This window comes from Eptatretus burgeri, chromosome 5, assembly GCF_056783735.1.
Source record: "Eptatretus burgeri isolate ZD-2024b chromosome 5, Ebu_testis_v1, whole genome shotgun sequence".
NCBI lineage: Eukaryota > Metazoa > Chordata > Myxini > Myxiniformes > Myxinidae > Eptatretus > Eptatretus burgeri.
This window is the reverse complement of record NC_140965.1, coordinates 44,994,864-45,010,691: the sequence shown is the minus strand read 5'-3', so window position 1 is coordinate 45,010,691 and position 15,828 is coordinate 44,994,864. Positions and strand designations below refer to the sequence as shown.

The 15,828-nt window shown below is 43.1% G+C and overlaps 2 protein-coding genes across 3 annotated transcripts in view; both read right to left on the bottom strand.

Moving 5' to 3' along the window:
* CEP295 (centrosomal protein 295) overlaps positions 1-5,521 on the bottom strand; it is a 75,008-nt gene extending 69,487 nt beyond the window's left edge. Inside the window, 2 exon segments of the mRNA XM_085881663.1 lie at positions 2,998-3,087; positions 3,089-5,521. Coding sequence (XP_085737789.1) covers positions 2,998-3,087; positions 3,089-3,115 — 117 coding nt within the window. The 5' untranslated portion in view covers positions 3,116-5,521.
* A 6,415-nt stretch (positions 5,522-11,936) lies between these two features.
* LOC147026341 (angiomotin-like protein 1) overlaps positions 11,937-15,828 on the bottom strand; it is a 103,130-nt gene continuing 99,238 nt past the window's right edge. For both annotated transcript variants that reach the window (XM_085881661.1, XM_085881660.1), the window contains exons 14-15: positions 14,844-15,158; positions 11,937-14,764 (exon numbers count right to left, since the gene is read on the bottom strand). In XM_085881661.1, coding sequence (XP_085737787.1) covers positions 14,643-14,764; positions 14,844-15,158 — 437 coding nt within the window. In that variant the 3' untranslated portion in view covers positions 11,937-14,642. The remainder of the gene's footprint in view (positions 14,765-14,843; positions 15,159-15,828) is intronic.

The following is a 15,828-nucleotide window of genomic DNA, read 5'->3' as shown; positions in this document are numbered from 1 at the left end:
ACTGTCACAAATCTTTGCCTAAGATGAAGAATCACACCATACTCAATGATCAGCTTGTAAATTGGACATGCAAACAGCAATGCTCAACAATAGATGCTGTTCACCGACAAATATTACAAAACATATTGAACAAGAAGGGCACTCGGTAGAGCGCATTCCTCCGCCACGAGAACATATCAGGCCCAATACATTTTTGAAATATCATGCTATACAGTACGAAATCATTTTTGGCCCGACCTCTCAATGATGAAGAATCACTTTTAAAAATTAAATAATTCTCATATCCAGATCCGAATTCAGATCTTCACCAAAATCAAATCAATTTGTCATTGTGGCACACCCAACCTGATCGGCGGGCAAATCAAAACATGTGGAGTTTGACGAGCACTCTGTCGATCCCCATTGGACACAGTCCGACACCAAAACGTCACCTCCAACTCAGAGGCCTTGGCCCGGTGACTCTGTCAAACAGACAAATATTATATGGTCAACATCAGTTAAACATAAAACGGAACCACCGATCCGGATTTCGGGCATATTTGTCCTCATCAGGATGGCATACCGATAAATATCGAACCAATGATGACCACATTCGCCCACATGTTTCGATTTGCCCGCCGATCACATCACGTGCCTTCTGGTTGAATGGTTTGCATTAGCAGGAACAATCGTCTGGGTGGCAGACGGACGGTTGCTCTGTGCAGATTATGAGGTTTTATCGTGCGAGACATAATCCATGGCGATGCTCACCATAAGTCAGGAGGTGCGTATGATGTACATAAACGACGAATGTGGTCATCATTGGTTAGATATTTATCGTTATGCCTTCCTGATGAGGCCAAATAAGCCCAAAATTCATTTCGGTAGTTCGTTTGATGTTTAACTGATGATGACCATATAATCTATTTGTTTGTCAAACAGACCAAGGCATATATATATATATATATATATATATATATATATATATATATATATATATATATATATATATATACAAATAAATATATATACAAATAAATATATAAATATATATACAAATAAATATATATATATATATATATAAATATATATATATATATATATATATATATATATATATATATATATATATATATATATATATATATATATGAAGAAACATGTGGAATGTGATGAGCACTCCCCTGATCTCCATTGGGCATCGTCTTACGGCACTGACAGTGTGTATATATATATATATATATATATATATATATATATATATATATATATATATATATATATATATATATATATATATATATATATATATATATATGTATTGTTACGGTGGTGGAAATTCACAGAACACCATTCAGGTTCCCCAGAGATCAGTTATTTTGCTAAGTGTGTGTTCCAGGTTAGATTCCCCCACCAATGTATAACGGGGAATTGTTCATGTGCCGGGCTGTGAATCTTTGAGTTAGTCGTTATTCTTTGCTATCTTTTATTTTAAACATCTCTTCAACAACAAACTCCACAACAACGCCACCTCCACCACAACGCCACAAAGTCTACAACCATGCCACCTTCACCACAACGCCACAAAGTCTACAACCATGCCACCTTCACCACAACGCCACTAAGTCTACAACCGCAACATCTCCACAAACATAACCAGATCAAAATGGCCTTTTGCCTTGAAGAAGAATGACCCTCCTCTACAAACAAGAACAACACTCCCAGAAAGCCACCCGAAGAAGAAGGCAGATTTGACGGTTGGGGTGGGGCCCTCAAAAAGGCGTAAGAACATACCAATCTCCCTCCAAAGGATTTTCCCCAGCTTGCCAGGAAGGGGGGGGCGAACGCCCCGGACCCAATAAAAAGCCGTGTTGGGACGCCGAGAAAGCAGTTGAGTTGGAGGGAGTTGAGTGTCGTCGAGAGATGACAATTCTCGCCTGCCACGCGGGAGGTTCGTGGTGGTTCGTTGGATGCCCGTGGGAGAGTTCGTTGGGGTCGTCGGGAAGACGGCAGTGAAGAGTCGGGCGCGTCGCAAGGCTCTCGACCCACCAAGCCGCCATTCGAAGCCGCTGCCGCGTTGGCAACGAGCCAGCGAGACGGAGACACCGAGGGTCGCCAACCCGAAGCCCAACAAGTCGCCACCGAGGGGCGGCGAGGTAACCGGCCCGGCCTCTCGGAGCCTTTCGGTCATCCCGGCTCTGAGGAATATTAAAGGTTTACGAGCCCGTGTCTTTTCTTTCTTGGGTTTTTGTGTGAAAGTCTGTGGCGCCTTGTCTCAAAGTAGAATTGTGAGTAAGTACGTGCTTGTACATTCTGAATAGAACTCGGCTGTAGGCTTTTGCTCGTGTCTTGTCCCCATCCCGCCAATCATTGATTGCATGCCTAAGTGCAAATAAATGCCCCATTGTTTGAATGTCAACCTGCTCGTTGCGTCACTTTCTGCCATTGACTGCCATGGTGCGCTTGGGATATTAACTGGCTTTTAAAGCCGCTAAAAGTAAATCTGTTCCGACGGGACTTGGTGATATATAACCGCTCGGCTTCGCACACGGAACGAGCCGCTTAAGCGGCTCGGTTTCGTACAGGTATGGACTCCGTCGAGGTATAGACTCCCAGCATTTCTGTCCGCGCGAATAATTAGGTACATCAATAATTCGGCGATCAACCCTGCAGCGCGTGGACAGAATAATTGGCTAGTTTATGATGTGTTAATGCATCCATGACTGGATTTCGGGGTTGGTCCGGAAAGTCACGACTGGATTGCGGCCTTCGGTGGGCGCGCGACTGCGATTTGGCAAGAACGGTCGTCCGCACGCCGAACGCAGTGGAAAACCACAACAATATATATATATATATATATATATATATATATATATATATATATATATATATATATATATATATATACATACATACACACACACAGACATATAAATTTAACCAGATTACCACCACTAAAGTTATTAGTACAGTTTTCAGAACACCGAAAATAGATATTGTACTGATGCAGCATTTTACCAAATGTATTCGTAGCTTTTTTCGTCTATCCTTCTCCTCTTGTGCAATCAATGCCTCTTCATTTGGGCTCAGCCTCAAGTTGCCTGCAGGGTGCCATACCATGATATCTAACCTGCATACAGCTCAAAGCTTCTCAGACACAAAAGTGAAAACATTTTTTTGTTACTGGGGTGAATAAAGGTAAATTGTATACATGGTAATTCTAAACAAATGAATTTTACAAATAACCATGAAATTTATCTTTACAATCCATTTCTTTTTTTTGAATCCACCATACAGCATGGTCAAAATTATCCTCATTTTCAATGGACACAATTTGAATAAACAATTTTGCAAGGTATAATTATAAAATGTATTCAACATAAACCAGACATTCAAGAATTCTTCATGCAAACTATTTGAGAAGCAAAACCCACAAAAAGATTGAAGAATCAAAAATAATATATATATATTTTCACCAAATGTAGTAGAAATCATTACTTAAGGTTGATTTCAGAAGCTTCTCCAGATATGATATAATGCTAAGTATCTGCACAGGAGAAATACTCTTAACCCCATTTTATTAGTACAGATTTAATCATCAGTTTTCACAACCTCAACCACTATGCCTCCATAAATACCAGCTCTTCTTTCTGTCACTAATAATACGATAAATCTCTCAAAAACAAAAGTAACTGCGAGAGTGGCTTTTAAAAATTTTTTAAAGGTCAATACGAAACTTTAAAAATGATGCAATCTACCCCAGAATGCTCAGTGTGCATGCACAGAAACTTCAGGAAACTTGTGTGTTCCGGGAGAAAGAAAGTATATCACGCGTCTGGGACATGGGTTGTTTTCTAAAATGCCTCAAAAAGTCCTAAAAAGAAGTCAAAAACACTTGGAAATGTTCTTGAGAGAAAGGGCTGTGCATCTGTATAATGAAAGATTTTGGGAAATTTATCAGCTTGCCGAACGGGCAGCTGCTCGTACTGCAAACTCCTGACCATATGGGTTGGTGCAAGACCCGAGTGGATGGGCGTGTGCTACAGAACCCCCCCCCCCCCCGACGGATCTCTACCAGTGAATGGACGGTGTGTCTGAATTGGTTGCTTCTGAACACTGATGGGCAGGACATATCTGGAGCTTGTGTGAATGTACAGAGTAAGTTTAAAATGATGATATTTACGATTAATCATGTATGGGAGGAGGGGGTAGGGGTGCTATAATCAGAGCTGTGAGGGCTGTTTGAAATAATATATTATTTGTTTGGTTCTGGGGACACAAAATAAATACTAGACTTTTGCATCCAGTCCTAAAATAGGAGTGTGTGTGTGTGTGTGTGTGTGTGTGTGTGTGTGTGTGTGTGTGTGTGTGTGTGTGTGTGTGTGTGTGTGTGTGTGTGTGTGTGTGTGTGTGTTAGTTATATCCACAGCCAGCGCTAGATTGTACTAACAGGAAATGATAGGAACTCAACATCTCTCATCCACAGATATTTCTTGCATTTCCTGTATTATACGTCCATGAGTCTGATTTGCATTCAGTAACAGAACAATTATGGTTTAACCATTTTGAAATTGCCACTCTTTCGTCTGAAATGCTGAAAATTATATTTAAAAGATGATTTGAATTACACACTTCACGCTCGTAACGGCAGGTTAAAAGTGCCCGGCGAGCCAAACCGAGTCAGTGTAAACACATCGCGTGCACAAAATGCCTCGTTTACCATTCACACGTCATTTTGAATGTCGCGAATTCTATCTCTACTTACAACTTGATCACTTGGAAGCAATTTCATCTGTTATTAAATTAACAACCATATTACAGAAGCAAAGATCTTCAATGACATCCGTCAGGACTCTGATCCGAGTGCGGTAAACAGGGGCTGCCGGTCTGTTGGTCTGGAAGTACGCACTCTCTTCTGAGCCTGGGTTCAAATCCTGATGCAGATATTAACTGTCATCCCGGTGTTTCACAGGCAGGGCGATTCATCCATGCGTGTGTTGCGTGGAGAAATGGAGATTTTTGCTTCGGTCGACGTTACGATTTTTGATGGTTTGGTGCAGAATCATCGTAGAAACTTCTGGTTTGCGTCGCGACCTTCTCAAGAGACAGCTTTTATTAGACAAGGTCAGAGGTCAAGTTGACGATTTTGTAAGTACCAGTCTTTGACTGCTTGTTTGTTTGTTTGTGAACAGTATTACAGAAAAACTCCAGGACGGATTTCGACGAAACTTGGTGGGGGGATTAGGTATGGTCCAAGGATCATGCCATTAGATTTTGGACTTGGTCCCAAAAAAATTTTTTCAAAAAAAAATTTAGATTTTATTTGAAAAATATTTGAATTTTTTTTTTGCATTTTTACATGTTTTAAGTGATTTCCAACCCCCCCCCCCCAAAAAAAATTGTTGGAGAAAAAAAACAACAAATTTTGCAACTTTTTTTTTCAAAAAAATTTCGATTTTTTTTTTGGCATTTCTACATGCGCATCGATCTAGTTTAGTTTATTCAATCGTGGTTCAGTAGAGTCGGATCCGTTTTGACCTACAATGAATAAGATATCAGGTTCACTTACGTGACCCAGCAGTATTGACGGCGGAGGTTTTGCACTCTACCGAGTGCTCCCTGATAGTTATCTTTCTTTTCCACTCGAGTGTTGTCGGTATCGATGGCTCTGCTCGTGGATTGGTTGAAACACGTCTCGTCCATCATACACCATCGACATTTCTGGTCTGTTTTGTCGAAGGATTCCTCAATCGTGTCTTTGTGCGAAGCTTCAACGACTCATCGTGTGTCCAAGCAAGGCTTCGGTGAACGAGCAAACACAGCAAAGGCACACACGGCGAGAGTGCACGGCGTGCAGAATATGGTAAAAACAAACATCGCATCATGACGTATCAACACGAACATGACGTCACTCCGTGGTACACCGCTCGCTCCAAAGGCATTTAAACAATAAATCACGTGTTCAATGTGGATGCGAGTTGCTTCATCATTTAAATCTTGCTGGAAACGAAACCCGACAATGTCTGTCACACACACACACACACACACACACACACACACACACACACACACACACACACACACACACACACACACACACACACACACACACACACACACACACACACACGACGGTGTAGATGGGACACGAGTGCACAAAACAACTGTAAGGAATTCGATCGAGCGAAAGGATTCCATTTAAATCGGTGAACCGACCCAACCGCCGCCACAGTACCTTGTACACCGGAAGATGAACACGAGCGCCAATCAAACGGTCCTGATTTCACAGAAGGAAAATATTTGGCCGAATCATGTAAAGTTTGTTTGTTTGTTTTTAATCACAACGAGGTCGACGTAGTGTTTATTATAATAGGAAATCAAAATTTCAAGACAACGATGCGGTAAACTTAAGAAGTGTGACAACAGCCAAGCTTAACAAGACGGAGCCTATACACCCCCAGAAACACGAGGCTCTTGGACGCTGGAAGTTAGGAGGCTCGATGTCCCCACCGCACCTGTGCAAAATGGGGAGAGAGAAATTGAAGAGGCCTTTACCTTTGGAAAGTTTTACGTGTTCAGAAAACAGCAGGTACGTCATATGGGGGAAATTGCTGCGGTCAACATCAGCTGTGGGTTGAGGAATATTGGGTGATTCCAAATTCTGAGACCACATCTTTGGTCATATACACCTCAATACATATGAAAAAACATACGATTGCTTTTGATGGGAGGGGAGAGGTTTAGGGGGGCGCACACTAGGTGTGCCAAGGGCCTCTGATAGGTGCATGCGGAGCCCGCAGCTGCAGGGGGCCACCCACAAAGAGGGGCCCCCCACATCAGCTTGCGAGACTTTCAAAGTATCTTGAAAGTCCAGTTGTTCAACAGAGATGTTTCCAATATCACGAGCCATGCATTCCTACTGGCTGCTAATCACGTCACTGATGGGTTTAGTCAAAAGACATCATTTTGGACTTCACAAAAACATTGCACATCTCTCTGAAACACACGAAAAGCAGACCTTTCACAGTACAGTTTTTTGTCGTGGAGGGATGATGATGATGATGTTGTTTTATCACCATTGGTGTCTCCCGCGATGATGCTGGGTCTTTGGGGCTCTCACTCTCTCACCACAGGTAGGTCGGTGGTCTTTCTTTCTTCTACCGTCTCCTCTCCGGCCTTGCCCCCATGCTGTGTCTGCGATTTGTCCCCACCACATTTCCGCAGGGCGCTCAATGTCCGCCAACGACCCCCTTCTGGTAAAACTACCAAAATCACGAATCACTGCTCACCTTCACTCTTTCATTCCTCTGTTTTCCCACCTTTGGAATAAACTCCCACACTCTCCTCAATACCATTCTTCCATCCAGGCCTTCAAAACAGCTGTTCACCACCACCTCTTATTGTCCCCCATCCAAATACCTCGATCTTTTCTACCCCCATTAATCCACCCCAATTCCACCTCCTTCAAATTCCCTGCTTTCCTTCCTGAAAGTCCCTGTAATGTCCATCTTCTATTCCCCATGTTCCCCGTCCCATCCCTCTCCCGTCCACAGATCTCCTAATGTCTGTTCCCCACTGTTTTGTCCTTCCCTCTCCTGCCCCTCTTTAGTCCAGTAAAACTATGCTGAATATGGCTGAACCTAGAACAAATTGCTTCAGAAGGTTTTTTTTGTTTTAAATAGTTCCCTATAGCCCCCTCTACATCATATCAAAAGTTATCTCAAAGTTACCCTCCCCCCCCCCCCAAGGGCCCAAATTTGCATAAATTAAAGATGGCCGCCATGTCAGAATTCAGCATGCAGCAAACTTTTTTCTGGGTGGTTTTAGGGCCAATAAATGTATTACCAACACATAGGAATGTGATATCAATCTATCGAATAAGGCTACTTCCGTTATGATATGCCGTCACTATGACGTAGTATTACGTCATGCCATGACGTCGTCCCTGATTTTACTGAAAATAGACATTTTGTACCTTGTTATTGTAATTCCCTGTAGAATTTGGTTTTGATTGCTGTTTCTTTAGCCCAAGAAAACTTTGGGACCAAATACTACCTACTTACATGTCGTCCAATAAACCAGCTGCACTACTTAGCTCAGCCCCCCCCCCCCCCCACTGTGAGTTACAAGTCCATGTCGTCCTCAGTCACGTCAATAGCTGTGCTATTGGAACAGTCATCACCACGACATTCACTACAGGCATTTGTACATTTCAGTCCTTGCTTTCTGCAGCTGCATCTGTTTGTGGAGCAGTCCCCTTCACACTGGCACCTTACCAACTTTAGAATATTGTGAGGGGCAGGCTGACAGTCCATTGTTTTAGGTAATAGTTTGCCCTGCAGATTCTGCCATTCCCAATCTACTGCCCTCAATCCTGCCATCCCCAATCTACTGTAGTGTAAACTACACCACCTGTGGATTCCTCATCCTTTGACATCCAACATTTAGCTTGGTAAAAGGCTCGATATATGTGGTACTGTCCGGCATCCAGTGAGGGTGGAAAATTTTGAATCTCTACGCTGGAAGCACAACCTCACTACTTTGTCCTTGAACTTCCTTATCCTCAGTGAATCTAAGGACTCTGTGTTCTTGCCTCCGTATAATTCTACTAGGACCTTCTCCCCCGAGGTTTTCATCTCCTCACGAGTGGAACAATCCAACACTTGCTCCAGCTGCTTTGCAAACGAAGAGTTTGACATCACCTTTTTGAGAGGTAGTCCCTTGCCAATCCCATACAATCTCGAAGATGTGTCACAACCTCCAACGGCATGGATGATGAGTAACAGGTAGCAAAGCTTTTCACCCAGAGAAGTCTGCAAAGCATTGATCTGCCACTCTCTAATTTTAGTGTTTTTATCTGGTTTCACTGCTTTGTCCGATCGAAATGTCAACTCATTCATGTCCTCGTCAGCATGGTGACAAAGTAACACCAGAAGGTCGATGTCTTCTCCGATAACATGTGTAGCACCAATTTTTGCACACTTCACCCCAGTCAATGCAATCAAAAGATCAGCGTCACCTTTGGAGTGCAATGTTTTGATCCCCTGGGTTTGGAGTTTTTCAGACAGGAAATTGATGAATTTCTGCTTATTTTCGACGTTTGCCAAAAAGTGTTCCTTTTTCGACTTTAGCGCCATGCTGCGAGTGAAGAACACCTTTGGACCAACTGCACCCTTTGATCGCCTGAGATGAGTCATATATTTTGTGTAGCTGTCCGTTTCATATCCATCGAAAACGACAGGTGGATTTGCAAACGTGTTCACATACTTGACGTACGTAGAAGCTATGGAGTCAAACGTTTCGCCCCTTTTCCAGGGAAATCTCTGTAAAAGAGAACCTCCATCGAGGATATTGTACACTGGTTTGCTGTCACGTGTCTGCTGGCCTTCATTTGATGAAGTGGACGGTAGCACATCAGCCAGTTGTGGCTTGTTTGCCTGGCGGAGAAGACCGTGTTTTTCAAACAATGCTGTCGGTTGCGCAGAAAGTTCATATTTCAATCGATCATCCAAGCTCTAGTCACTGTTGTTAGCTAGAATTAGCAGCCTCTGAAAGAGAAGCTGAGGGTCAACTTTCAGTTTTTCACCATCCACAACCAGCTGTTTCATTCCCATTCTTTCCATTTGTTCCTTCCTTCTGAAGACAAAGTCAAATGTGTTTTGTCCCTCCATTTTGTCAAAGATAGCTTCTCCGACTTTACTTGCTTCATGTGGGTTACACTAGGCACTTGCAGTCACCCCAGTGGCTACGCTGTGTGATCCTCCTTCTTCTGACACGAATGGGTTGTCGTCATTGAGGTACTGGAAGATCTCGTAAGTGTCTTTATGATTGCGTTCCTTCCGTGCAACAAAAAGGTCCTTATGCTGATCACTAGTACTGTATGTTGCACCTGTAAGTTCCTGCATCAATTCATTGATGTCAGCACAGGCGGGCATTGCAAGAAGCCAGCGTGTCCGCTGCTTCTCTTCCATACCCCGGCCTCTTGTCAAACCCCCTGTGGTTTTGATTGTCCGCATAAGAACCTGTTCGATGACTCGGTCACTAGGCAACCCAGCCCAGAAGCGGTTTTTTGAGTTAGCCATTTTTCTTTCTCTATCGTTATTTTGGACCAATAATCCCCCAACAACTCAAACACCGCCACCTTCGCCTCTTTACCTCCACAACTCCATCCCGCAAACATCGCTTCACCGCCATTCCCAAACGACGCCCGCCAACAACCAAACCACCACAGCAAACCCCCACCACCTTCGCCTTTCTCCTTCCACAACCACCAACTACACCACCTGTCAACACCGAACGTCGTGCTGCCCAGGGCCCGTTCGGTGATTCTTGCCGAAGGCGTCGAGCCACGAGTACAAATGGATGCCTTTACGGGAGAGGAAATCGGGTCACGGGAGGCTCACGCCCCCTTTTTGCCCGACCAATGGCTGAACGTCAGGTGGCGTGGCCCCGCCTCCAAGCGCGTTTTGATCCGCGAATCTACATACACGCTCCTCCCCCGGTCTATAAAGACGCGAGCACAAGGCGACTCGCGTGTGCTGTGTTGTGCTGGCTGGGCTGGTCGAGTGAAGACGGAGGTCGTCGTTGAGGTTGTCGTTGCGGGGGCTGGTCGAGTGAAGACGAAGGTCGTCATTGAGGTTGTCGTTGCTAGGTCGAGGGATGAGTCGCGGAGTGAAGCAGGGACGCGGAAGAGAGCTCAGGAGCGAGAGTTCGCCGGAGTCGGTGCGGTCCCAAGGCCCCACTTGCGGGATGGAGCGTTCGCCATTTCTCTCTCTCCACCCCGAGCATCAACAATTCCCCCCATCCACGCTGAGATAGCGCCGGTAACCCCGTCCTTTCCCCACCCCAACCTTGGTGTCGACCGACCAACAAGTGCCTGCGCAATGCACGCCTCAAGGAGCTCACCGACCACGCTAGGGGCACGGAGTCAGGCACGTTACGCTGACATTGCGGCTAGCCCGCCATCGCGCCACGAGGGCGTGGGTAAGACCCCTTCAGTCTCGTGGACCTGGCCGCTCACCAAGGTCCCACGTCCATTTGGTCCACGGACCTGTCTGCCCCCTTTGCTTACGAGGGTGGCTTTTTGTGTAAATGTGTGTGGTGCCGGTCTTTTCAGTAAATCTGAATAAGCGCTTGTACATTGCTTTATTCGGTGGTAACTCTTTTGCTTGCTTTTACTGTTTGACGGTATATACGTGCTTGCTTTCACTGTATGGCTGTAAATACTTTCCTCGTCTGCGTGTGTAATAAACTACTTGCTTGTCGAACTGTTTCCCGTTTCGTTGCGTCCTTTCCTTTGTTTGAAAGTTCCATCTTGCATCACGTAAGGGATTGGTAGTGGGTGTAGACACCCAATAAATAATCTGAACCGTCAAGGTCGGCGATAACTCCGCTCGGTTATCCCTGCAGCACGGAACGAGCAGCTTCAGCGGTTCGTGTCCAGAATCGACCTGCGGCGTGGTACAACTCCTCGGTATGCTACCCGCGCGGGTACTTAGGCATATCGACATTCGGCGATTCACCCTATTTCACGCGGGTAGAATGCGAACTGGGTTGTGGTGAGGTTAAACCCCCACCCGTGGCTAGCTCCTTGGCGGTAGTTCCAAGAGAGTCACGACTGAATTGTCCGTTCACGTCGCGATTTGAGTCACGTGGCCGATCGCACGCCAGGCGGGCGAGAATTCGGAACAATATATATATATATATATATATATATATATATATATATATATAAACCGATCTGTGCTTTGTGGAATCTTTGTGGATCTGTATGTATATATATATATATATATATATATATATATATATATATATATATATATATATATATATATATATATATATATATATAAATAAATAAACTTTGTGCTTTGTGGAATCTCGTGCTAACGTACAACATAATTCCCATCAGGATTAATCTATTCTTGCAAAGACAAGAAAAGAGGTGAGCTCAGATCTGAATCTGAATTTTTTTTTTTATTGACGTTTCAAGAAAATGAGAGGCCACTCTTACCATTTAAGATAGTCTTGACAGTGCTTTGGAACGACAAAAAAGGTTGGAGAGAACAAAATGTTTTTGAAGAAAAAATAAAATAAAAAGAAGGCATACAACAAATTCAATTAGTGCTCAGTAACTGACAGCAAGCTTTGATAATCGGGGACAACAAGAACGGCATTCGGTAGAGTGCATACCTCCGCCAGGCTGATTAGTTTACGTTTTGTATCCCACTGATAGGCCGGATCTGGATTCAGACCTAATGTAAAATTTAATTGGCTTGGTTTTGTCACTGAACCAACTCATCCACCAAATCTTGTCAGAATTAATCCACAACATTTTGAGATATCCTGCTTTGTCATTTTTGGCCCGATCTCTCGATGGTGAAAAATCATTGAAAAAAATTTCTCGGATCGGTATTTGGATCTTCACAAAACCGAATCAATTTTTCCTTATCACATACGCAAGCTCTCCACCAAATTTCGCCTGAATCCGTACACAACTTTTTGAGAAACAGTAAACCCTCTAATATTGCGGCTTCTCCTATCACGTGTTTCTACCAATCGCGGACAACCAATTGTGTTCCAATTCCGTTATTATGGGAATTCATTTCGACCAATCATGGTTTTTGAGTTGAGATAAGTCATCATTTGTGTCCCGTGCATGAACGATTACCTCCCATTAAGAGCCTTGTGGAGTTTTACACGCACCGTTTTAAATGAGTCCAAATGTAAAGCGATTGACAAAGTTAGTTGTACCAAAAGGCAGAGAAATGTTATGATTTGGGCAAAAAGATCGAGTCGTTAGATAGGTTGGCTCGAGTAAAAAATGTGGCATACATATGGGCCGCCATTACGGGGTCGATGATTGTCGGTAGAATCTTCCCCCATTGAACTCTTCTTCATTCGTAAACCTTCATTTTCCTTCAAACTTTATTCCCAAACCTTCATTGTCCTTCAAACCTCATCTCAAACCTTCATTTTCCAACTCCGTATTCAAACCGTATTGCCAAACACTTGATTTCCGACACCCGGATTCGAACCCCAGTTCTTAAACACGCATTCTCATGCACAGCTTATGAAACAAATCGAGGCGAAGGGATTTATAACAGAACAGGATTTTAACATCTACGAGACACAAATCTTCTGGAAGACAATGTCATCTCGTACCTTGGTCCCCAAACAGGGAAGATTGTGGTTCAAGGAAAGGTGATTTAATGATCCTATTACCCTTCTCTGTTGTAGGTTGTGGAAATGCTGCAGGTGCCGTCGTCGTAAAGCTAATGCTGCTTTTCTGTTCACTGAATCACCTTCCCCACTCATCTTTCTCAGCTCACCATTCCCACGCTCCACTCCACCCTCCCCCGTCTTACAGCATCATCCCGAGATAAATCTTGTGGTTTGTATATACGGCAGAGTACAGTGTGAGAACGTAATACGTTTACAATCACCCACCTCGCTATTTTGAAGTCAATTTCAAAAGGTAAAAAGTCGTGTGTTTGTGTTTAAATAACACTTTATTTCAATGTTAACATGCTTTATATACATATTTACGTGTTTATTTCAATAGGTATGTGTTTATTTATGGCTACCGTCGATCTTCCTCGAGCTTCACGAAGCCCAAGAACCGAACCCCCCTCTTCCCATTGGCCCTTGGTTTTCATGATCGCAGTTTCAACTATCGTGGCATTTTCCAAGAACCTTACCCCCGCGATATTGGAGGGTTTCCTGTATTTTGTTCACAAACAGACAGACAGACAGACAGACAGACAGAGGTGAAAACACAACCTCCATCCAACTTCGGTGGCAAAGGTAATTAAAATAAATGTATTTACATAAAATACATAATAAACATAATATAAACGAATGATAGTTGATTATACCTGTCATTGCAGAAAAGAGTTCCGATCAAATGAATAAATATGATTTCATTTCGTAATTGTGTCTTATCACCTGCTCTGCAGAAAACAAACGATTTGTGAAAACGTGAACGATTAGTCTTTTCACTATTAATGGGCAGAAAATGGTGTACACATATGTGTAATCACCCACTTTCATTAGCTTCTTGGGAGGATCATCATCTTTAAAAAATTTGAAACAGGTGAGGTTATACATCATGTCATTAAATATGTCGTTAAAATAGCAGTTGTTAAAAAAAAAAATTGTAAAGTATTTAAAAAAATTAAATAGGGTGACTACAACATTTACAGTTGTCATTTACTCTTCCATGAAACGACTATTTTATCATTTAAAATCCTCGTCAAAACCTTCACTCTTCCAAATGTTATGAACGACAAACAAAGGTTTAAAAGACAAGGAAGGGAGGAGAAAGGGAAGGAGGGAGAAAAGACATTGTTGTGATGGCTACATTTATAAAAAAATTTTTAAATACAAGCTAAAATTGATTACTGACTTTTCACAGATTAATAGTTTTCTCTTTACTTGGGATTATTGCATAATAATTCTGTAATAAAACAATGCTCATGAAATCCAAAGTCTCATCCCCTTATCAAACCCAAACACTAATCATCGCTCCTTTCAACATCACTGCTCCCCACCATCCCCCTTCAAAACTTAACCCAAAAAGCTTTCTGAGCGAGTATGGTGGTTGCACACATCTGTGGTTATTCTGTCCTTTTAAAAATTCTTTTCTTCAGTATGATCACATGTCAAATAAGAATTTCAACAGTTTCACCATCGGAGGTATCTTCTGCAAGTGCGGCACCAGTCAGACTCAGACTCAAAAGGGAACGGCACTCGTGAACTATCTTCTCATTCACCGATTTAAGATCTGATGGACAAAGGGAGTTGAGATTAGTTTTACAGAAAGCTTCACAAGATTGCTGTCACATGTGGTGCTGAAAACTCACCGAGCCGCTCGTGGCTCTCAGAGGTGTACAGAGGTGAGAAGCCCGACATGCACTTGCTTCCACGTGGCAGGGTATTGCACTTGCGGCGGTCGGCATCTGCAGTGGCTGTGCTTCGAGATGCCTCTGTCTGCGTGCTGCTGTCTTTACTGCTAGATTTGGAGTGCAGAGATGGTTGCAGTGAAGAAACAATGCGGTACATTTGGGAAGGAGAGGCTGTGCGATGGAGCAGTGGTGGGGAGGCAAGTCTTGCCAAAGGGCCAGTTGGTGGCAGAGATGCCTTAGTGTCTTCAGTTGAGTTAGTTGTGGTTAACCCACCTGAGGAAAAGGTTGTGATGGGTAAAGAAGAATGTCGTTTCAAACATTACACATATTATGAGATCTGGAATCATGAACAAATCCTTGTGACCTCTCACATATTAAGTCTTAAAAATTTCCTTGTCGCACAGAGCATGTATGCACGCCTGGTGTACATTACAAATGATAAGATGAAAAGCAAATCAATGCAAAACACAAAGACAAAAAGAGTGGAAAATACTAATGGTGAGTAAGTTTCATTGTTGCTACTGGAAATATTAATGGGCCATTTTAGTGAGAGGTTCCAAACAATGACAAAGATTGACAGAATTTACATGCTTCAGGTACTCAAGGTTTGAATCCCGACAACAATTATTTCTTTAAATTTTTTTTGTTTTCTGCTGTACAGTCTGGCATCCTGCCTTGTTTTCCAAACTCTCTGCTTATGGAATCCAAGGCCAACTCCACACATGGCTTCCTGACTTCTACTCTCATAGCCAATGTGTGTCTCTCAACGGAATCCTTTCATCTCCTCTTCATCAAGGCTGGAGTGCCCCAAGGCAGTGTTCTGGGCCCAATCCTATTCTTTATTTTCATAAATGATCTCTCTGACTCTGGAAAATCCCCTTTATCGATTTGCTGATGACCCCACATATGCCATGACATTCTTCATCCTTCAGACAGGTAGGCA